At 41.2% G+C, this 23822-nt stretch overlaps 8 protein-coding genes across 8 annotated transcripts; 4 read left to right on the forward strand and 4 right to left on the reverse strand.

Moving 5' to 3' along the window:
* Nucleotides 1-6: 6 nt before the first annotated feature.
* Nucleotides 7-873, forward strand: ATC70_008920 (uncharacterized protein; the record flags this gene model as incomplete). Its single annotated transcript, XM_064828162.1, has 1 exon — nt 7-873. One exon carries the CDS (start codon nt 7-9, stop codon nt 871-873), a length of 867 nt encoding a protein of 288 aa, XP_064685364.1.
* Nucleotides 874-1259: 386 nt separating this feature from the next.
* Nucleotides 1260-4646, forward strand: ATC70_008921 (uncharacterized protein; the record flags this gene model as incomplete). The annotated part of the gene is made up of 3 exons (XM_064828163.1): nt 1260-1364; nt 1423-1582; nt 1681-4646. 3 exons carry the CDS (start codon nt 1260-1262, stop codon nt 4644-4646), a joined length of 3231 nt encoding a protein of 1076 aa, XP_064685365.1.
* Nucleotides 4647-4873: 227 nt separating this feature from the next.
* On the forward strand, nt 4874-5632 carry LKH1_2 (serine threonine protein kinase CMGC group; the record flags this gene model as incomplete). Its single annotated transcript, XM_064828164.1, has 1 exon — nt 4874-5632. One exon carries the CDS (start codon nt 4874-4876, stop codon nt 5630-5632), a length of 759 nt encoding a protein of 252 aa, XP_064685366.1.
* A 1857-nt stretch (nt 5633-7489) lies between these two features.
* CDC6 (AAA ATPase) lies at nt 7490-9417 on the reverse strand (the record flags this gene model as incomplete). The annotated part of the gene is made up of 6 exons (XM_064828165.1): nt 7490-7723; nt 7786-7953; nt 8009-9091; nt 9144-9170; nt 9230-9272; nt 9335-9417. 6 exons carry the CDS (start codon nt 9415-9417, stop codon nt 7490-7492), a joined length of 1638 nt encoding a protein of 545 aa, XP_064685367.1.
* A 1392-nt stretch (nt 9418-10809) lies between these two features.
* ATC70_008924 (uncharacterized protein) lies at nt 10810-12321 on the reverse strand (the record flags this gene model as incomplete). The annotated part of the gene is made up of 3 exons (XM_064828166.1): nt 10810-11460; nt 11515-11958; nt 12016-12321. 3 exons carry the CDS (start codon nt 12319-12321, stop codon nt 10810-10812), a joined length of 1401 nt encoding a protein of 466 aa, XP_064685368.1.
* Nucleotides 12322-15135: 2814 nt separating this feature from the next.
* On the reverse strand, nt 15136-16744 carry ATC70_008925 (uncharacterized protein; the record flags this gene model as incomplete). The annotated part of the gene is made up of 7 exons (XM_064828167.1): nt 15136-15332; nt 15389-15608; nt 15676-16053; nt 16116-16430; nt 16482-16522; nt 16581-16665; nt 16718-16744. The coding sequence occupies 7 exons, from the start codon at nt 16742-16744 to the stop codon at nt 15136-15138; spliced, it is 1263 nt and encodes a 420-aa protein (XP_064685369.1).
* Nucleotides 16745-17010: 266 nt separating this feature from the next.
* Nucleotides 17011-18468, reverse strand: NAG2_1 (N-acetyl-glucosamine-6-phosphate deacetylase; the record flags this gene model as incomplete). Its single annotated transcript, XM_064828168.1, has 4 exons — nt 17011-17148; nt 17216-17854; nt 17922-18346; nt 18402-18468. 4 exons carry the CDS (start codon nt 18466-18468, stop codon nt 17011-17013), a joined length of 1269 nt encoding a protein of 422 aa, XP_064685370.1.
* A 442-nt stretch (nt 18469-18910) lies between these two features.
* Nucleotides 18911-22913, forward strand: ALG3 (dolichyl-P-Man:Man(5)GlcNAc(2)-PP-dolichol alpha-1,3-mannosyltransferase; the record flags this gene model as incomplete). Its single annotated transcript, XM_064828169.1, has 12 exons — nt 18911-19010; nt 19070-19488; nt 19546-19730; nt 19811-19875; nt 19940-20185; nt 20245-20738; nt 20795-20972; nt 21027-21141; nt 21188-21631; nt 22478-22552; nt 22618-22736; nt 22789-22913. The coding sequence occupies 12 exons, from the start codon at nt 18911-18913 to the stop codon at nt 22911-22913; spliced, it is 2565 nt and encodes an 854-aa protein (XP_064685371.1).
* Between the last annotated feature and the right edge of the window lie 909 nt (nt 22914-23822).

Below are 23822 nucleotides of genomic sequence, written 5' to 3' on the forward strand. Positions count from 1 at the left end.
AAAAAAATGGAAACCACAAATAGTGATTTCAAATTATGGTCTCCACCTTTGCTGGATCTTTCATTAGACTCATTTTCAAATGATTTGTTTCAAGAGTTTGACAAGACAAGGTCGAGTATTCAAGATGGCAACACCAACGCTAATCAAATGCTCAAAGCTTCGTCGCCCATCTCGTCTTCACCAGCAACATTGTCCTCGCCTCCTAAAGAAGTCTCTTCTCTAGAACCACAGCAATTGCAGCAGCAACAGCAGTCTGAAGGGGAGGAGCAAGAAGGAGCAGAAGAAGCAGATACCTCGTCTGCTGCTAATCTGTTTCGCAAGTCATCCACATTTCTCAAGAAAAAGCTGAGCACCAACAGCAGCCAGAGAAACAGCGCCGTCTCGACTGCTACTACCACCAACAATGGAGACGATCTATCCAGCATTGTTTCTCGCCAGTATCCACCCAAGCCATTGCAATACTCTCCCATCATTGAACCTCCATCTGATAAGACGAGCAGAAACAGCCGTGATAGCGCCAACGTACTTACAATTACTGAGGAGGAGATACTGGAGCAGGAAGAGGAGGCATCCCAGGCAGGTGATGCAAGTATTCATCATGATGATCACGACGACAAGAAGGTAGTTACTGCTACCACAAGCCCTGCACCTAGCTCTCCTTCCACCATCTACACAACTGCTTCACCTCCCCTGGTTGAAACAACAGCACCATTGGAAAGATCCATCACATCACATCAAACAGCAGCAGCAGCAGCACCCGTTACCAATGCAACAACCACTCATAAAGCATCTACACCCGCTATAAACACTACTACCGCAACAACAACGCATACACCTAAAAGACGATCCTTCTTTTCCTTGCGGTTCTGCTAGGCCAAGAAGAAACTCTATTTTTACATTGCATATCTGTATGCTTGGACTGGATACGGGATGCCACTAAGGAAAGAAAGGGGGAAACAATTACAAGGGATTCAAATCCATCGTCATCTAGTCAGCAAGAAAGACTCTAGTAATGAATGAGCATCCCTTGATTCTATTTAATAATTTAATCATTCACAATAAAGCATATATTTAATCATCATCAAACACTGGATGTTTGTATAATGCGTGCTCAAAAGAGGGTATCCAGGTCAAGGCAGTAGTCCAATTTCGAGTTTCGGAATTTCGTGTTTTATGAGACCCGTTTTATAAACCTAGACGTGCTTTAGGAACACTCTCGCTCTTTTTTTTTTTTTTTAATTACTTGAATACACACAAAAATGGCACCACCCACTTGTGGAAATCCTCTACTACAGCAATGGATGAAAGAAGAGATGCTCAGAACACAAGCAACGAGTAGCAAAATGTATTATACCTATAAAAAAGTATGAGCATGTCATGTTGAGGATGGCGTAGTGTGATTGACACATTGAATCACTGTAGGCCTATGAATCACTGACCAAATGTCCTATTGTATTTGAGCATCCATATCAAGCTGTCCAGCTGGAAGGCATTGGACCCAAGATTGTAGATATGCTCACTGATAAGATGAAGGCCTACTGCGAAGAACATGGTTTACCAATGCCACCAGCCCCAAGCAAAGGTAAGCAGCACTACCACACACACACACACACACACACACATATATATATATATATACACACACACGCTGATTTGATCTATTCTCGGTGCTGCAATCAGCGAAACGAAAACGACCACCGCCCAGCATGACCGACGACGACGACAACATTCAACTAGATGAGAATGGCGTGCCTATCCCATTTCGACCCAAGAAGAGAACCAAGGCTTATGTGCCTCAATACAGAACAGGCGGCTACGGCATTTTATTGGCCTTGCTGGATCTTCATGATTACGGTAGATGCAATGCCACACAACAGCAAATTGTGCGACTCGCTCAGGATCATTGCGATGCATCTTACAGTCTAGCAGAACCGGGAAAAAACTATACAGCGTGGAACAGCATGAAGAATTTAGTGAACAAGGGATATGTCTATAAAAATGGATCCCCCACGAAATACCAGCTGACAGAGACAGGCGTTGAGTTGGCACAAAAGTTAAAAGAGATCAATGAGAGTAGAGGAGGTGGCCGTGGAAGCGGAAGCGGAAGTGCTAGTACGAGTACATCAGCTACAGCGCCGAGATCCAGACCAGCAACGTTACCCACATCTTCTGGAGCATCATTTGCAGCAGCGATAGGCAGTGGCAGTGAGGATGATGATATTGGCATTGACATGAGTCATTATGTGCTGAATCCAGAACGCTATTCTTCCATCTCCATTAACGGCCGCACATCCACAGCGTCGTCTTCCAGTAATCCTTCCACAGCGAGATCTCGAAACAACCGTAGTCAATTTGACAGTAATGATGATCTTGGTGATTTGAGTGGTATTGATTGGGATGCAATTGATCGACAAGAGAAAGAGCAGCAGCAACGACAACAACAGCTCAGACAGGAATCTCTACCGCGACCTTCTACATCCTCTTCCAGAGCAGATATTTTGGAGGCACTAGCCATCAACGAGAGTGCGAGTGGCAGTGGTAGAAGAAGACCTATCAGTAGCAGACCAAAGAAACCCAAGGGCGGAAGAACCACAGCATCCATCTTTGAGAGTTTATTGGATACCATGGGCAGTGAAGAGGATCTCACTCGACCTGATATGAGTCTGTATGTCATGGACCCAAGTCAACATCAAACCATCTGCTTGAACGGCATCACTGCTACCAACGCATCATCATCATCTCCCAGCAATCGCAGTAACGGCAGTAGTAGTAGGCCATCAGGCAATATACCCACTAGACCCACATCCACCGCTGCTACCTCTTCTGTAACCAATGCGAGCTCATCTTCTTTTGCCAGACGAGTCATGAACCAAGTCGACGACGACGATATACTAGTACGCCCTCGTAAATACAAGACACCTGCTACATCGACTATCCTAATGAATGATACAGCAGCTAGGAACAAGCAAAAACGACAGTACAATGTAGACGACTACGAGATGGATCTCACTACAGGCGTAGCCTCACTGCCTGAACTCAACTCGACACAATTGGCTCAACCATCGTCTGCTGATATTGTGGATTTGCTATCATCGCCAGAGACATCACCTCGCTTGCACCATCATCAAGGCAGTAATAATGCGGAGGAGCCCACGTTTGACGGCCAATTCGATCTAGATCAAGATTATTTCCCCATGTCTCAGTTACGCAATAGACAAATAGCAGACGACACGTTTCATTTCACTTATTTGGATACAGATAAACAGCCGCAGCGACATTTAGCGAAAGCAGCTGTGGATATCGATGATGTGAATGGCGGATTGGCTTATCTTGTCAAATACCAGACCAAGCAAGGCAGTCATCCCAAGGCGAAGTGTCTGGTCAAGAGAAAGGTGGAAGGTGATTTCACATTAGCGTATCTACCGGAAATGCATAGCGAAACTGTGTGTCCTGGCTTGCCTGCAACACCTATTCTGCCGCTACATCGAGAAGAAGAAGATTTATTTTGGCCAGCATCAACTCGTACGACTAGTAGCAGCACACCTGTAAGAAACAAGACTTCCACTGCTGCCCTTTCTGCTGCTTCTCCTTCGCCTTCCTTTGTCAGTGACAGTCAGCCCATGTTCCCTCTGCCCTCATCACAAAACGACATTGTATCGCAACCGTTTTTCCCCTCGCAACAACCAAAGAAACTGGATTTTGATGCCATTGTTGCCAGAGAACCCATCACAGAGACACTGCGACCTGGAGAGTACGAAATTGTGCTTGTAGTGGACAGTCGAGAGATTCAAATGAAGCAGAACCGCACCTACTTTCAAGACAGTTTAACAGCAAAAGGCGTGCCTTGTATCACACGTTCCATGGACCTGGGCGATGTGATTTGGATTGCACGACCCATTGGCAGCACCAACCAAGCAGAAGAGCTATTTCTGGACTACATTTTAGAGCGCAAACGTCTGGATGATCTGGTCTCCAGTATCAAGGACGGTCGATTCATTGAGCAAAAGACACGGCTCAAGCGATCAGGCGCCAATAAGGTGATTTACGTGGTGGAGAATTACAATCGAGAAGAAGCAGAACGCTTTGGTATGCAGGCAGTCCAAACCGCCATGTCTTCCACCCAGATCATTGACGGCATCTTTTTAAAGCGCACCAACACAATTGATGAAACAGTGGATTACTTGGTCTCGGCTACCAAACTGGTGAAGCGCTTGTACCAAGGACATACATTGCATGCTATTCCGGGTCATGTCATCACACGACAAAACTACCTCGATCTAAAGCAAGCGTACAGCAAGAAGGCGGGTGACAAAGAAGCCTATTTGGTGAGTTATCCTCTGTTTGGTCAATTGAATACAAAGCATGGATCCACCAGCGTGCATGAAGTGTACTTGAGAATGCTTATGACCATTCGTGGTGTCAATGCGGAAAAAGCACTATCGCTAATGAAGGTCTATCCTACACCGAAGTCGCTTTTGGTGGCATTTCAGAGCAAATCCCCTGAAGAGGCAAAGAATTTGGCCAAGGTAGCGACTCAGGAACACATCAATCGACGACGATGGGGCGCCAAGATCAGTGAGAGTTTGTATAATATATGGGGAGCCACGTCGTATCCTGGAAGCGATGACGAAGAACAGCATGAGTAGTTGTATGAAGATTGAGAAATAAAATTTGTTTTGATACCATCTCAAATATCAACTTTGCCCTGTGGATCGCTCACAGTAGCTCTGAAAGGCAATCTGGATGCCGCATGTTGTGCTTGGTGGATGTTTGTCTGGCGGTGTGATGATAAAGTGACGCATTTTAAGCTGTTGAACAAAAAATTTGTTCTTTTTCTTTTTCCATTTGTTTCTATATCTTCTTCCCTAACAAAATGAGTGAATCCAAGGAACATACTGCTCAAGATGATGTGATAGACAGCAAGGAGCAAGAAAAAGAATCAACTGAGACAACACAAGACGACAAGACAGAGCAACAACAGCCCACATGGACACCTGTTTGGGACGATAATGCACAAGCTTATTACTGGTGGAATACAGAGACAAACGAAACCACATGGATCAACCCTGATGCCTCAGCAGAGGAAGTCGCAGCAGCACAAGCGCAAGCAGCCTCAACAGCAACAGCAGCCAACAGCAACCCTTTAGATTTCTTACTGGATAGAATAGATAATGTTGTAAAGAAGAAATTAGATGGATTAGACGAGAGTACAACGACAGGCTCAAGTATACCTGCCGACAATAACACAGCAGCAGCTTACTATGACAGCAGCAACAGCTACGCTACATCTTATGACGGTTATCCTGCTGCAGCTGATCCCAGTGCTTCCAACAGTGCTGATTTATACACATCCCAAGCTCATTTTAATGCAAGAACAGGAAAATTCGCTACACAAGCAGACGTCAATCGCTTAAATCCAGAAATGCTTTCAATAGAAGCCCGTGCTAAAAGACAAATGCAGAACTACTTTGATGTGGACAGCTATACAGAACAACGAAATGCTCAAATACACAATGCGGAAAGTGGTAGAATCAACAAGAAAAGGCCATTGACACGCAAAGAAGTCGAATACTTTAAGAGGATGAAGAAGGAAAAGAAATCAAAAAGAGCCAGAGAATGGTTAATGCAGTAAATTTCATTTGAAATAAACAGTGCTTCTTTTTTATTGTACCGCGGTATGGATGGTTAGGATCACATTCTGGATACAGTCGTTTGGACAAGACATAAGTATGATATTTCTGTCTGGCAACTTTTAATTGACCATGCTTACAAGACTATATAAAGCATTGTAAGATCCTGCTGTGATATTTTATATCTTTTTCTCATTTCTCTTGCAAACCTTCAGTCATTATTCGGACTTCACGTTTGCAACTAACATGGATCGAGCAATTGATCACATCCCACGTAAAGTGTTTTGCTTTAATATCAAAAGAAGCAACATTTATCCATTTTGCTTTGAGGTTGGATGCTACTAAGAAATGAATGCCTACTGTGTCACTCTCTTGTCAATGGTGCAACCAATGCTGATTAAAATAGAAACTGGTGGCAATTACATCAAATCCATTGTTAATAAGCTTACCAGCAACATAGCGCATCAAAATTTGCATGAATCAGCTCTACCAAAATCAATATACCTCCTATTCAAATTAAAAATTGCTCAACAAACTACAGAACTGCCTTTCCAGTAAATTGCAGCTGCCAAAGATGTGATTTATGCCATGTAAATACACTCTATAAAGCAATACATAACCACATTTGAAAGCTTCCAAGCCTTCATATCTTGATGTGTAGACCTCTATGAGTCATCGGAATGACGCCAAACAATTGTACTTGAGTAGCAGTAACTTCCTGACACCTTTGCTCAACTTTTTGGGCCAAAAAAAAACATGGCCAAAAATCGACCCAAAAGCATGAGGGATACCTCATAGTTTTCTTCGAAAATCAAACGATCGCGTTTTTCACCTAGAAAATGAAGACTTTTACTATGGTATGTATTAATTCAAAATGTTTCTCTCGATCCAAAGCAACCTCTGAAACCACTTTTATGAGGCTTTCATATGCAAAACATGGCTATTTTGGCTATAAACCTCATTTCAAATTATATTGAATTGCTCAATAAGTTTAGTCAAAGTATTTATTACAATTAGTACTACTGGAAGCGCCTTGAAAAGTGCTTCAAGAATGTATTAAGAAGCGTAGGGTGATAAGCACAATTTATATAGTCGAATATCACAAAGTAGATTGCAGAAGTCGCAAAAAACACAATCTGTCCAATCTTGAACAGAAAAAATAAACTGAGTTTGGATCAATTTTGGCGGCGGCATTGCTGCTGGCTGACCTTTATGCCTTTCTGTTGATGACAATGATGATTGCGATGCTGATTAAATGGGGATCATGGAATTGAAAGGACAATTGCTTAGCGCAAATACTTTTTTTTTGGGGGAGCTTTGCCTCATGAAGGTGCCTTTTGCAATGACAATATCTCAAAAAAGGTCATCGAGCGTAGCGAGATAGATCGACTAGTAACAAATATACTAATAAACCTATTATTGTCTTTCACCATGGCCATTGTTGCAGTATCTGCAGCCATTCTAGCAGCGTTCTGCTCATGCTATCTTGACATGGCAAGCAATTGATGATCATACAGACACAATTGTAGATAAAATGGCCAAGTTCATAGATTGCCCGATCACATAAATGCAGCCCTTTTGTCATTTTTTGTCTTGTACCCTCATTTGCTTAGACCTTTGTCATTGATTTGATACTTGGATCATGCGTACTGCCGATTAGTGGTATTGGCTGTTGACAGCTACAACATCTTCTTGATTACTCAGCTTTATATACAAAACTCTCGAAGCGTTCGCTATATTCTGCTTGGAGTGATATTCAGCACCCAAATTATGATATCATTTGAATCATGATGTGCGCAATAACAAAGCTGTGGTAATGCCCTTAGATTCACATTAAAACATTACAAGTTGATAGCTTTTTATTTTTTTGAAGGAGGACCTGCATCGTATTTCGATTTCCAAATCCAACTATTGCCCATGATACCTTGGCCTTGCTTGTCTGCTTTTCGATAATACTTTGCGGCCATAAATAAGTCTTTCTTGACACCGTGGCCATGATAATAGCAGTGACCAAGATCATTTTGCGCATCGGCGTCATTCAGATCAGCAGCAATCTTAAAGTAATATACAGCTGTTTCCTTGTTCTTTTTACACTAACGCATAGGGTTAATACAACTCTCTCTCTCTTTCTCTCAATTTATGGAAATAGACTTACTCCCCAGCCATGCCGGAAAGACACACCAAGCTCATAGATGGCCATGATCAATTCACCTTTGGAAGCAGAAGCATTGACAGCATTTGAAAAATTGTTAAGATCTTCAACGGCATGCTCAGCTGCTTTTTGAAGGTATTGAAATGCTAAATGTTCGTTTCTTTTACAGCCCTGCAACTCAGATGTAAGCTACTGATTCTATATCCATGATGACAACTACACGTACCCAGCCATGACGAAGCGACACGCCATACAGGAACATAGCAATAGGTAAATTCAAGATGGAAGCCTGCTTAAACATGTCTGTAGCCTGCTCCAACTTGCCAGCTTCGTGGAATTTGATACCTTCGTGAACAAGACGCTCAGCTTCATTTTCGGGTTGCATGGACAGCTTTTTGGTGGTAGTTATTGCTCTCTTGAGACTATTGTTGGCTGATGGTGAATGTGGGCCTAATGGAGAGGGAAGCGTAGTGTGAGGTAAGAGTGTATTAGGTGAAGGTGTGCTAGGTGAATAGAATGGTGACAGGCCCATGGGTGAATTGGCGCTTCTAGATGAACCTGGTGTGCTGAGACCGCCTGGTGTAGATAATGTGGTGCTTGTGTTGGGTGAGTTTTGTTGCATGGATGAAGTGCGAGTGGGGGTTGTTGCCATAAAGTGAGTGCTGTTTGGTGAAGAAGAAGAGCGTATGGGAGTGGGTGGAATCACCAGAGGGGTAAGAGGTGGTTTGGGTAGTCTGTTTGAACTAGTAGAAGCGCTTGGCTTCATTGTGATATTTTGGCTGTTGTTGTTGTTGCTATTGTTGCCATTGACCTTTTTGTTGAGTGGTACAGGCTGTAAACTAAAACTGTTGGTTTGCTCGTAGACAGCCACTGAGGGCTGAGGCACTTCCACATAGGCGTGCTGAACTTGTATAGGAGAGGATGAATTAACTATATGCTGTACATTGGATTTTACAGATTTCGGTTGGCTAATCACAGTTTGGATTTGGGGATCTTGTTGATGATGTTGCTGATCTTGATGGAAATAGTTCATTCGAGTGTCATTCATGGTAGACATGGCAACAGGAGCAGCAACAGCAGCAGGCACAGAGGGAACAGCAGGCAGAGGGAGAGGAATGTTATGCACATAATAGTCTTCAATGGCAGGATCAATGACAAATGTTGACATGTTGGGTTCTATGTACGTTTCTCGAGCTGAGTAGCCATGCTGACCTGCTGGATCAATGAGAGATTCGCGATCATGGTAAAGTTGTTTTTGATTCGTTTTCAACTGCGGTTGTGATTGCTGTAAGGATGATGTTCTTGCAGGCTAGGGTATGTAAGTATATATGGACTGTATGTGAGCCTCTAAACCAACTTACTTGTCTCCAATTGTCATTGTTATTTGTCTGTCGATATTATAAATAAATTAGAATTATATTGATTGGTACGACTTGAGAAAACTTACATGATGATTTGGAGCTGTTGCTGGAGATGGTGCTGGCACTTTTCTTTGAGCAGTGTTTGTATGTGAATACGGTTGCAAATCAGGCTATTTTATGAATTTTCTTACCTGGAATTTGGCGTTATATATTGAAATGAGTAGTTGTGTTCATCGTGATAACCGGGTGTATGGTATTGATTCGTGTTGAACATGAAAGGAAAGGAAATGAGAGGAGAGGAGAGGAGGGAAAAGCGTAAAAAATGAGAGTGATGATAGAGAAAGAAAGAATAAAGAGATCTACACACAATGATCTTTGTACAAAATGCAGGATGAAATTGCACACACTCTCTTTTTTCTGAATGAGAAAAAAAAAGGGGAAACAGATTCATACTCTTTATGGCCACTGTAACGTGCTCTCAAACACCATTTCAGGATAACTTGGTATCACACACATAATTGTGTGCTGTTTAGTTTGAAAAAGACATCAGCGCATGCTGAATGCTGGATGTTCAATATTGATGAACATCTGCATGCATCTGGAGAGTAACCGAGCATGATCCGAATTTAAGAGTGGCGGGAGCATGCTACATACAAACAAGGGCTATACGAGTCGAAAGGGGGCCACTACATATCTCTATTCAGAGAAAGGAGGGAAGAGATGGTTAAAAATAGACTGAATTGAAGATAAATTTGACATGTGTGATACACTGTTTTTCATATATATACATGCCACTAAAAATACAGGTGGTTCTTATTGGAAATAAGCATTTGGGCTGAAGCTTCTCTTCAATCATAGGTTCTATTCTTGATTACACCAAACCGCAACATCAATCAAGAGCACTATCATATAGCACGCATAGACGCAAGTAGAATTGTGTGCAGTCTTACGTAAATTTGATACTGGAGTATTTTTGATGGCTGCAATTGGCAACTGCTTCCGATTTCTCAACTCTAGGCACACATTTCACTGTAAAGGCACTATGAATCCGAGTGGCAGAATAGCTCTGCTTCTCTACCAAGAGGATAGCACGAACTGTCATGACAAACGCTCTTGACATTTGGGATACCAGATGGCAGTAGTTTCTTGGGAATCTTCTATCTCTACTTGCTTGAGCGTAAAGCATAATTATTTATCTGCTTCCTGAAACTAAAGTGGTTTCAAAACGGTTGGCATTTCCGATCTACCTCTTGGAGAAGCTCCATCTATATGATAAGCTGTGACGAACGATGAAGAGCAATTTCTAATCTCACACTAAACAATGGTTTCATGTAAATCGATCAAAAGAGCAATGCATGTCCATAACCGTGATACCGAGGAAAGATTCTTCTGGTTAGTAAATTGGGGCTATGAAACCTTGGATGAAATGTCTCAAGAAACATGTGAGAGTTTTCAATGCTCTGGAAGCTAGTCAATGAAATGTCTTTATGCAGAAGAAACTTGGCTAATGGCGGTAGACGGATGCACACGAGTGCTCACCACACCAAGACATGTTGATGTACAAAGGTAAAGATATAAGGTTTTGCTTTATTACAAGTGTGTGTATGATGTTGGGAGAGGTGACAAATGGGTATGTGGTAATTTTTGGTATATAGTATATATTACATTATTCGGTAAATCCATGCGTCAAATGAATAATATCATCAACATTTTCAATCAATAGAACATTGGCCTCCGTCTCTGGTAAGGTAGGCAAGCATTCTGGAATACTAGTGGCGAGAGTCAATGAGGTCATAGGCACGCTGCTAAATGGTGTTACTGACGAAGATCCGTCAGTCATTGTGATGTCCGTGGCATCTGTGCCGACATGAGTTTCCATGACAACAAGAGGTTTTCTTCCCCAGCCCATGTAGTAGTTGAAGAAGGAGCGGTAGATTCTGCTTTCATGGATGACTTCATCAATCCTTTCGTCGCATTCGTGAGACGACAGGTCGTAAGCTTCCATAAAGAATTTTTTGTAGCTTCGGATAGCATCACAAATGCTGTTCTCAACAGAAACTGCAATGGGGCCCTCAACACCAAAGCCAACGGACACCTTTTGATGGTAAATATCGGTCAGTTCACCTTGAGAAGCAAGAACTTCGCAGATATGAGGCGTCCAAGTAACATCCACGGCATTCAGTTGAGCCATTCGCACCGCAAAATCAGAAAATACTTTCTCGGCGATTGGTCCTGGATGCTTTATGGTAGGATCAATGTCTCTGATTTCAACATAGCCACCAGGCTTGAGCACTCGATTGATTTCAGCGAGGACAAACTAAATTAGTGCGTTAAAGATAGAGCTAAGTCTCATAGGCTTACAAGTGCTTACCTTGAGGTCGACAGTAGAAAAGCAGTTGTACACGAGTCGCATGTGAATATACTCGAAATATTCATCAGGGTATGGAAAGCCATTCTTGTCGAGCAGATCATGCTGTTGAAATGTTGTATTTGGAGGCTTGATGCAGTTGGGAAAGATACAGGCAGCATCAATACCGTAAAACTCACTGTGGGGATACTCTGTGGCCATTTCAAGCACCCAAACACCTGATCCGCAGGCGACATCCAGCACTCTGGTAGGTGTTGACCAGTCATGTTTGACGGAAGATGCCGGACAAGTCGAAGTGACAGATGGTTCTACAGAGTTGTCTCTTGTAATTGTGGAGTTAACAGGTGTTGGATTAGCTAGACCTCGTGCAACTGATATTGATCTAGATAGAATATCATGCACTGGAGCCGAAAAGTTGTCACCAAAGCAATGTTTGAGAACATAATGCTGCAGTATATAATTAGATTAAACATGCTTATACGATGTATATGTAAAGATAGTTACTGTATTCGTGAGACGGTCTTGCTCTGTTTCGTCAATAGGCAGACAGTATTTCGTTGTCGACGAGGATATGTTGCTACATGAATTGAGCATTGTGCTGTCAAAACATCCTGCAGGCGCCGAAATTGATCGTCTTGGTGTAGACCGATGAGACGTTGATGTTACATCCAATGTGGATGATGATCTACCCAAGATTTTACTGACACATTCTTTGACATCTCCGATTACTGATGCAGGCCGAGATGTTGTTCTCGATGAGCTGCGACTCAGGCCCGGTGTAGGTAATGTGGATGTAGTCGACACAGGCATTGGTGCTATATGTGTAGATTCCAAGGATACATGTCTAGTGATGCTGTTTTTATGATTTTCACTTGATGGACTATTCCCCATATTAAAAGTACATGTAAAAAGTGATAATAAGGGAGAAAAGAGAAAAAGAATTATATAGGAGAATGTTACTCATATAAAAAAAAATGAGAAACATGACCCCCCCCCTCCTTGGTAATCTCATTTTGGTTCCTCTCTTGGTATCGCCCTTCCCCCCAATTTCCCTCATTGTCCTGACTTATTTTTTTTAAAACAGGTTTCTAAAGGGCAAGGTTTCAGGGCTGAAAGAAGCTCAGTAAACAGGACGGGCATCTTTTGTTTGAAATATAGCCAATCTCGATAAAAGCTAAAAGCCTAAAGGGCGAAGGTACTAAATGTCGATGCTCCCCCTTGAGAAAAAACTGGCCGTAGCATCTCTTTATACAGACAAAGGATCTACTCAGATGAAGATGGTCTTGTCATGAAAGTCATGCTGTATTACAGTATAGGTCGTGATTCGGACGGTTTATGGAACGGAACACTCTATTAAATTAAGCTTTTCTCCCAGTTATGCCAAATCATGGTTTTATTACTGTCTTTCATAATAGATGGGAATATATGAAACTCTTGAGTCAAGATAGAATTAAGGTTTGTGTAATCTGATGTAAGCATATCATCTAGCTTCTAGTTAGTTTGAAGAGACCTGCAAAGCAAAAGCATTGAAGCTTGACAACATTTCTATATGATACCAGTGTTTTAATAGATGGTACCACAATGAAACTGGACTTGACCCAGGTAGCTATGGAGTATTGCGAAAAAGAAATGGCACGACATTTTCAAACGAATCAAACATCAAATCAAAGTGATTTTCAGGCAGTGCTCTTTTAAGCGGGATGAGGCATTTTTATTCTAAATCAAGTAGGAGATATTTATGATTCCGCGATAAACAGACTCTGTATTTTATGTGTGTACAAGCCAAGCAAGTATTTTAGCACTGGCAACATGTTACCATGTATCAATTGAACTAGACACCCCCATTACATTCTAGGCCCTCGTTTATTTTCTGAAATTATCCAGAATCAAATGAACCTTTCACTACACTAAGAGTGCATTTGAAACAGTCTTGTAGAACAATAGTCAATGCTAGTTTGCCAAGTTGCATGTGTTTCTGCAATAAGCTTCAAGACCGTTAAAGTTACGAAGTAGCCCCTCTTGAAATATGCAACAGGGGCAGTAATCCTTCATTTGGTTAATCCACAGAAACAAAGTATTCGATATAGAATTTACCAAAATAGAAGGCACACATGTAAATAGTGCATATTTGTTCATCAGTCATTCATTACAAATCGTTTTAACCTGCAACACTCTTTCGTCACAATTGGACCCTATGGGATATTAATGGAAAAATAGGGCTCATTAAGTCATTATTTGATATTATCTATAGACATCTGTATACTACGATATCGCGCATCATTGTGCAGGTCAGGTTTATTCAAAAGCAAATCATTTTGATGTTTCATACAAATGTCAGACGTGCCCATGGGGATACAGCTTTTGATAGAGTAAATGTAATGTGAGATCGTATGCATAATCTGGACAAAAACCCAATAGTGAAGGAAACGAAATAGACACAACTCAAATGCTTAACATGACATTATTTCACTAATACGAGCCTTTCGACACTTCGGGTGGTTTCATGACCTACGCTTCGCTTCGGTGGAAATCAATCTACGTTCAAACGACTCACGCTGCCTCGGGCCTTTGGCTATTATCGCAAAATTAATATAGCTAAAATGTTAGAAGAACCCTGATTGTTGATGGATATAAAATCACTAATCATATGAGAGTTTATGCTTCGGATGGTTCTCTGCCTTCTCTTCGCCTCGGTGAGAACAGAACTGCACAGCGGCAGCTCGTGTTACTGATTGCTCTTGCATATTTTTTCAAACTACTGCTATTTTCGTTTTGACCTTCCACTTATACATGAAAAGCCTTTATATTATCTATCGATTTGACTCTTATGTGATGCTCTACATCCATATATAGGTAGCTACTTCATATACGGACAAGTAGCATACTGATATTATCTCTTTTTAGTCCTTGGTGTCCCTAATACAGCAAAATATGAGTGCATTTGAGCTGTGTTTTCTCGCGTTCAAGGCCGTTTTAGATTGTCAGAATAACACCAAACAGTTGCTATTGCCTAGCGGTAGCTTGCTGATACCTTTGCTCAACTTTTTGAGGACTAAAAAAAAAACATGGCCAAAAATTGACCAAAAAGCATGAGGGGTACCTCATGGTTTTCTTCGAAAATCAAACGATCGTGTTTCTCACCTTGAAAATGAAGACTTTTACTATGGTATATATTAATTCAAAACGTTTCTCTCGATTCAAAGCAACTTCTGAAACCACTTTTCTGAGGTTTTCATATACAAAATTTTGACGTTTTGGACAAAAACCTCTTTTCATATTTTTACAAATCATTCAATAAGTGTATTCAAAACATCTATATAACTTGGTACCATTGGAAGCGCCTTGAAAAGTACTCCAGGAAAGCTTAAGGAAGCATGGGGTGATTATCATACTTCACTTAGTCGAATCTGCAAAAATAGCTCGATCGAGTTCAGAATCATCAAAATTTGTCCAATCTGGAACAGACTATGATTCTAGGTTTGAATTAATTTTGGCTTGTGGGGCTAGCTGGAAAACTCAATACCCTTTAGAGTGATGCAGTAGTTTGGATTTCATATCCATGACCAAGTTTATTCAGTATAAAAATCATACAAATTCAACATAACTGAAATTTCCTGGGCAGCATTATAAAATCTCTTCCTCTAATTCCTCTGTAATCACATTTGAAACGACTGTAGATAGTGACGATGGTGCTCTTCTCTTTTTAGCATTGGCTTTCAGTATTTCCCATCTCTCCTTGTATCTATTCACCAGCACTTTTTGCTTCTCGTTTTGTAGCCTTAATTGCTTATTTTCCTCCTCCAAATCTCTCAAGCGAGAAGCTATACCTTGCTTTCAGTCAAGTTTGTCTCTTTTGACAGATGCTTTGCAAAAATACCTAAATCATGACTCCCATTGCCGTTCCCAATTGCCAATGGGGAGTGTCGAGATCCATGCATGATATTGGGCCCTGCTGCTCCTACTCCTCCTGCTATGAGCGACGCGGAGGCTCGCATAGAGGATTCGTGATGTGATTGCATAATTCTTTTTGCTTGCTTGTGGACATCGTCTCTGAATTGCAGCACACTGCTCTTGAGCATGTTGTTTTCTTCCGCCGACTTTTTTTTTCAAAAGAGGATGCAATCAGTTGCTGTAGGTATAATGTGGAAGCATGCGACTATTTACCATTTGCAATGACTTTAACCGTTTTTTTAGATGGGCTAATTGGACTCGTAACTTCTCGTTCTCTAGTTTACAACTATCTATAATGTTGGGAGCAGTGGCATCATTGATAGATAGTGATCCCATTTTCTTTTGAATTGTAGAGACCATGGATTCCTCTTTTGGATCTGTTACGATAAAATAAGAATCCATCATCGTGGCGTTTGTGTTGTGTGATTGCTGCAGAATGGTGGAACTTTGGTCTACATCTACTTCGTCTGGTATCGGGATATCGTTCTCATTTAAAGGTGCTGATGTGAATGCAACAGCTGGATTGCAGACGTTTTCTACAAGTTGGTTGACTGATTCAAAGAACTTGAGAAAATCGAGCTCTTGTCGTTCCTGTAAATCATAAAATAGGGCGTCAATGCATTTTTGCTTGGCTCGTTGATAAGAGGACATACAATGCTGGGTAATAAAGTGTACGATTCACCAATATCGCCGCTGTCAACGGTAGATGCATGGATGCCTGCTAATCTAGAGATAATACTGCTGCTGTTGCTCGTGGAAGCGTTTCCATACTCTTGTGATGAGTGATAATAATGCTGGTGTTGATGTTGTTGTGATGAAGATAGCGCATTACGAAGACCACCTCTGCTTCCAACCATTTGATGCATCCGGCTCTTTGCCGCTGCTTTTATCAGTCTTTGTGCTTTGCGATTCAACTCGTTTGCTTTCTTTTGGTGATTTGACGATAATAGCCTGAGTGTTTTTATGGCCTAGTTTTGTATATGTCAAGAGTGTATAGGCCTCTGATGAACAGGAATTACCTCGTCTTCAACAGAGTCGTGAATAGCAATCTCAAACTGCTCTAATACATGAGTATGCTGTTAGTGTATGTCATCTTGGGAGTGTCTAGATGACCATACCTGCTGCTTTCGTATGAGCTTCCGCTGCCTTTAACCAGTTTTCGTTGTCCTCATAATTCTCTGCCTCTACGACAAATCTGTGACCCTACCTCAATCTAGTTAAATACACAAAAGTACCATAGCATACGAATACTCACTGCGTTGATGGGAGCTTCGGAATCCATTAGCCTGTTCGAGTGAAATAAGAGATGTAGGGTAAGTTGAAAGGAAAAGAAAAAAAAAAAAAAAAAAAAAAAAGAAACTGCATTATCCTGATGTAAACGGATCTTTAAACCAATTGGCGGCTACACTTTTTTACTTCAGAGGTGATCATGCTCCTGGCATTGTGATGCATCATTTCCACAAGCAGCAAGAAAAGAATCAAGTATCATCGTTTATTGTAGCAAAATTCAAAACGTATTTGTCCAACTTGACGCTGTACCTATTTCACTTATTTGACAATCAACTGACTTTTCATCAAGTTTAGCCTTAATAAAAGAGCTCTGGATGATTTCTCAAAGTCATCACCTGCCAACAGAGAACGTTCAATGGCTTCACTGCGCTTTTCTTGCTTTTTGGTACAGAGAATCTTCAAATAGAGAGTGACAGAGTCAGTAAAAAGTAACATATGTCCAACCAAAGACAGCTGCATTTACCTTTTTATGACTATCAATGCGGGCAGAGATCTTGTTCTTTCTGATCAAAGTGATTAAATCATCCTCCAATACCTCCACACTGATATTAAACGCCTGTGCCATCCTGTTCATATCGATGATGGAGTAAGGTATACAGTACTGAACCATGGCTTTTTCACGCACAAGACGCAACAGGTTGTCCAAATGGGGCTCCAGATACATGTCCAATTTCAGCGTGTGTCTGTACTTTTCCAACAACTCAAAGCATGTGGCATATTTCGATTTATAAAAGCACTCGATTAGTTCCAACAAGGTGGGTTCCAAAACCAAGAAGTTTTTGAAATTGGTATTGTTGAGCACTTGTGTTTGTAATTGACGTCGGTCGAAAAAGATCAGAGCGCATAATCCACCGTAAATGGCGACATCGTTGGCAGACATGATGTCGTTGAAGGAGCTGACAGAATCAAATGAGACCTCCAAGAGCGCAGACGCAACTGAGCGATAGCGGTTGGGATATTCTGATCTGCCTAATAAGGATAAAGCTTGGCAGCATTTGAGTTTGCTCATGGTGTTGATTTTATCAGGTATATTGGGTGTGGATTCTGCTCGAGAGATGTATGTTTGGACGACATGAGAGTAGTTGCAGTCATCTAAGTAGACCTTTTTCGCCGAGTAAAACCCGTCAGAATACTGTGTGTGTACATTGGCTTGTTAACGGATAGCTTACCTTGATTGTATGAAAGCACATGTCCAACACATTTTGACTTGTCATGCAGTAATCTCTTGTACGCACATAGTTCTTCATGGCAGATGGAAGGTCGCCCTTGTTGTAAAAATAGTCGCCCAATTTGATATGGCACATGCGAATATCCTCCTTGGCGAGATTTGCTTTGGCCACTTTCAATTCATTCTCCAAACTATCTGCTAGTGATTTGTTCTCTCGTTGCACTTGATTGACCCAATCTTGGTCAATGGGCATTGTAGGCTGTCCTGTGCTGCGTAACACTTCATTCAGACACTCGACTGCATGTGTGTATTTAGCTGTGTTGCGTGTGTTTTGTTGAATGTCTTGAATGGCTGTCTTGTAGGCTTCAATGGCCAGACCTTGACAGTGCTTAGCAATGTACAAGCTTCTACTGATACGGGAATAGCCTTTGCTCAGACGTCAATACAAGGCATGGCGTGCGTCTCTGTATACAAAACATACCTTCGTAATTGTTGATATATGTTTCAAAGTCGAATCCTTCTGGTACGTCTACGCGTGTTTCCTCCATCGTTTTCGCTCCTTTTTGTTGTAAAACACAATAAAAAAAAAGAGAGACAAATGTGCTGTGGCCATTCAAATAGTGATGGCATTTCATTCAATCACTGCTCTCCCTATAAACACACTCATTGGTTGATGTAGATCACACTCGTCTCCTTAACATATCTGTCAAGGTAAGATTTGGTATAAAAAGAAAGCATGAATTCATGCTCATTCAAGGTGGATTGCAAACACTGATTATGCGCTATCTTGCTCTTTTCGTAGTACTGCTATTGTTCTCAAAATGCGTCCAATGTAGTATGTAGCAATGCTGTTCTTTCAAGCTTCAACAGACTGACCCATTGATATTTAGTTGCTTTTTCCACTCAATGCTGGGAAGAGCTCAATGGGTATGTAATAAACAAGTTTCCCAGCTAGAGCTCGTCTAGCTAATATGCGATAGTAAACAAAACATGTTCCGAGATGGTGTTTGCCAGCGGATCAATCAGATCAACGGCAGTGGATGGAGAACTCAAGAAGACGATGATTGGATCTACTACCCTCAGCAATACGGTACGTACAAAAGTCTATTCGAGAGCATGGCATGGCGCTTCTAATCACTCTCTCAATAGTCAACGTGTCACTGACTGTTGCCAAGGTCTCTGTTGCCCTCGTAGGAGGGTGTTGTGCACCCAACAGATACAAACCCACTGGATTTCTGTTTAAAGATGATGGCAGTACGTACTCCACCACTGGACACAAGATGGTCGCTATAGCAGATAGGCCATTGATTCAAAATATAACGGTGACTGGATGGTACATGAAGAAGTTTGTGGATGACTATGCCATGAACCTCACCCTCATCCCGTCCGTGCATCACCCGGATAAGCAATCCATCTTGTTTGAAATTGCAGCCTTTGATCGCGCCATGATGGTAAACTATCAGTTTTTTGATTACCAACACAAGCATATTGGCAACTACTCTAGCGGCGTATTGAGAAACGTAAAAACAGTGCCTGATATCACACTCCCAAGATACACCCGGTCCATTGTATGTACAACAGCAAGTAATGCTTTGATTTGCTATTTATCCCAATGCTTGTTTTAGGTGGTTGAGTTTTATGGTTCCAGAGCGGATCCCATGTGCTTTTCATATCTATATGCTGGTCTCTATGTGCATGGTCCTTCCACAACAGTGGTTAAAATATGCGCACAAGTAGCTTCTATACTGCAATATCTGTCATTGATCAATTTTGTCATTGTGCCAGTAGTGTTTGCAATCATGAGTTTACTGTCAGATTTCAGTTTTCCATCGCAAGTATATTGTACTTTGTTTTGACTTGGTACTAATAACTGACCCACTGCTCCTATAGCCCCATCCGCTTTCTTTGCAGAACGCCATCTCATAAGGTGCTCATGTGTATTGTCATTATGCTGGGTAAGTATATGCGAGGGTCATCGTGTACGCTAGTAGCTGTACCCTGATATAGATTCAAATATAGGATCATACATCTCCAATCAGGCTTGGAACTTGATCAACTCTCAATCAAGTATCTTTCATGAATGGCTTCCTCGAGCTGCTAAAATGGTAGGCAAGTATACAGCAACAACAAGGGATTGTTTCAACAACCTCACGGCTTCAATATGTATAGAGCTCTTTTTGTCATTTTTTCTATACGCTGTTTACTTTTATCCCGTCTTTCTCTGCTATCATGCCACCTACAGGTCTCGGCTAGCTAATTTTCTAGGTAAGCCTCTTCCTTTGGTTGTATATTATATAAACTCCATATCTGACTAGTATGCGTAGGTGCTTGGTCAACATGCACTCTGTTCGGGCTTCGGTTCTCTCTGGACCTTCCTTCCTACGTTGTTACCTACGCACGCAGTATCCCGTTTCTAACAATCAACTTGCTGGCTGCTGTACCCACCTTCATCGCCTATTGCATTGTGCTAGTATTCTTTGTAACCAGATGTGTTACATTTCAGCCTTGTACTGTGTGTTGTTTTGAGTTCCTGGAAGTGCAAGACATTGAGGAAAAGTATGTCAAAGTACTGATGGCTGTAAGACGCAAAAAGAAAACAGCTACTATCCAAAACACCTCTTTGGTGGGTCTTGTATGGCTTGTTCTCAACGAGAGATTATGGCAAAGACTAGATTGGAAGCTGATCATGAAGCGCATGCGTACTCGCAAATTCATGAAAATTTGCATTCGAAAGCTGTTTGGTATCCATGAACATGTTCGCATCCCTTTTGCCATCAAAACTTCGCTAACATTGTTACTGTACTGCCTTGGACAATTGGTAGATATATACACTGTGTGTATATGACTCTCTGTATTGACACAACATTACATTAGATTCCATTGCTCATTACACAGATGATCGGTGTAGGAGGTGTTGTCCCTGTTCATATATGCAGTTGGACACCTTATCTCTCTCAGTTTCAATACCATCCTGATCCAATGAGCTTTGCAATCAAGACATTTATGTTGATGCAGATTGCAGTGTATATCGCTACATTAGGCGCTGGTGGCGGTGAGTATAGGTACTGTAATGCTGATCAACGTCTAACCGTCTCTTTCTGTACAGTGTGCATGGTCTATTCATTAGGCATATTGCGTCGATTTACCAAGGATATACTGCTACTGAGAAAGGGCGATTACTTCTTATTCAAGGGAAAGAGAAACAATGGGCAAGTCAAAGAGTTCCTGCACAACAATAACATTCACTCATACCATCTTTTATCGCAGCATTGATCTGGATGATTCCATTCGCTTTCTCGGTGTGCTGATTGGGTTTGGCTTTACGGGTACACTCTATGTCATGGTGGAGATCAGTCTGATTGGGACACTCATCACTGCTGCTATTCAACTGGATCGAGTGAGGGATGTCGTGTTTCGTCATGTGGGATACGGCGTCTATTTCGCCAGTTTCTTCATCGCCATTGTAGTGCAGATGATTCAAAAGCGAATTACAAATCTTGTGTTTGTCGAGAATCGCACACGATTTAGTATTCAACATCGCGCACCCTTCTTGCATTATTGGTATTTCATGATGCTCACGTCCATGACAAGAGCATTGACATCCTACATTTTGCGCACATTGAAGTTGATCTTTCGATACCCATTGTTTAGTGTTCGTGTAGACAGAAATGCAGAGACGTGGAGTGTTCGTCGAGGAGATGGAGGCAAGTTGTATATGCATCCAAGTGGAGAGGACTGTATTAACATTGATAGAATCATATAGGCTTTACAGCATACTGTGGCATGGTTTGTACAAGATGGCACTGCGGTATTACTATTTACTCACGTATATCTCAACACAGCTACTCGCAGAACATGAATACAACAATCCAGTTATGCTCGTATTTGTTGAATGCTTACTGAATAGTGTGGACACATTTACAACACACCAACTTTTGGGAAGAAATGTCGAGCCAAACCTATGTCGATCTCATTTAAAGAAAGGTCGCACTATGGCTGAAAAAGACATTGAATGCTATGCAACCGTCTCTAAAACCAGTACCGACCATAAAAAAAACATTGTATCTTCGAAAAGAGCCTTGACAAGATGGTTTCTGTTATATACGTTGATTCGAAATCCAATGGTAAGCTTGCATCACGTGTAACGCTAATCCATGCTTTGGCTCACATTTATTTCTCTAGTTGATTCAGTATCGTCGTCGTTCTTAATGCTTGCTACTCAGCAGAATAGTGGTGCCACCACATTACAAATCATTCATTTCATGATGATAAACAAATAAAGCTACCACATGTCTTTTTTTTTCTTTCTATATCCATGATAACATGTAAACAAATAAACCGTATACATTTGGTAATTTCCATGATCATAAGACGCACTGCTTAGCCTTTTGGATTTTCTTACATGCAAAGCTTTCATAATGAGTGATTCAAATGGCTCAATGTTTGAATAAGAGTCTACTTTATCCTACCCACGCTTCTCTCTCTCTCTCTCTCTCTCTCTCTCCATCGTTCTCTCATCCACTTCAAACATGACACATTTCCAGCAAGCATACACAGCATATCCGTCCCCTGCAGTGGTAGTCAATACACCGACACCAATGACATATCAACCCTATTCACAGCACCCAAGCAGTAAGTGCGCTTGCCCAATGTTCATGTCGTTATCTAATCTTTTCTAATTTGATTTCATAGTGCAGCCGGCTTATTATCCATCAGTTCAGCCTCAAATCATTCAACAGCCATACTATCACCAGCCTGGAGGAAGATATATTCAAAATCACTCATCGGCATTATCACAACTATGCATGTGGCTTTTGTAAGTACAAATTTGAGGCAATCGCTCGGAGTAACTCAATCGCAGATCATAGATGTCTGGGCGCGTGCACGTATTGTTGCACTGAGGGCTGCTGTGGACCCAACGATTGTTGTGAAGGAGGCGCATATAACGATGATTGCTGTGGGTGTTGCTGATGACTATGAGAGATATACTTAGAATACCTAATTGTAAAATATATTAAATTATGAATAAACAAACCTACCTATTTGCTAATGCAATTCTACTGTACATTTGGCATCCTTGAGACACACGTTATACTATACCAAGCTGTAAAGATTGATTGTAATGTTAGTTTATAGCAGAGATTGGCTCCATTTACTGATACTTGGTCTTCTAAACAGACTTTACAATTAGATTTGTAGAAAAAGATGGCTCTCATCTGGTCACTTCTTCGTATCATTTCACGTCAAATTCAAAGCTATAAAACCACTGATTCAATTGAGGGTTGCAAGCATTTCTTTCAGCACATAGCTCTTGATGAAAGTTCTTAGCTACATCTACTCAAATGTGCAGCTCGCACAATGTAAATTGGTCTGCTCAAAAACAGGGCATTATCCAGCAAATACAGTCATGTTTAGCAACACTATTGTCTTTACAACCAAATTATCGAAAAATTGAATACAAGGCTAACTGTTAGTACAGTAGTGCATTTAAAATTCTTTTAGTGCGTTGCTAGTTGTCAATCTACGCCCTGAATTTATGTTCTAGAATTAAGCACCATTATGCTGTCGTTGAAACCCGTTTTTTGCCATTGAATAAACATTGTCTTGTCTTATGTTTTTACGGATATAATAGGGAATGCTATATTGAGCTAATTTGATAGTATAGTTTCTACTAGATGCAGACTATCTATAGCATTTAAAATGTCCAGCGTGCCTTACAACCGTCATCGCCTCACTAATAAGCTGTATCATTGTGCTATGGTACTGCGATACACCAGTGCCACTCCACCTAATATTTCCAGCTGAATATTTGGATGTAACAACATACTCTAAATCCAGATCAATGCATACAATATCTTTACACCTTTGTGTCATAATAAGAACGTGTCTATCGGCAAGCAAA

The sequence above is a fragment of the Mucor velutinosus genome, assembly GCF_035048745.1.
Source record: "Mucor velutinosus strain NIH1002 chromosome Unknown tig00001563, whole genome shotgun sequence".
Taxonomy (NCBI): Eukaryota; Fungi; Mucoromycota; class Mucoromycetes; order Mucorales; family Mucoraceae; genus Mucor; species Mucor velutinosus.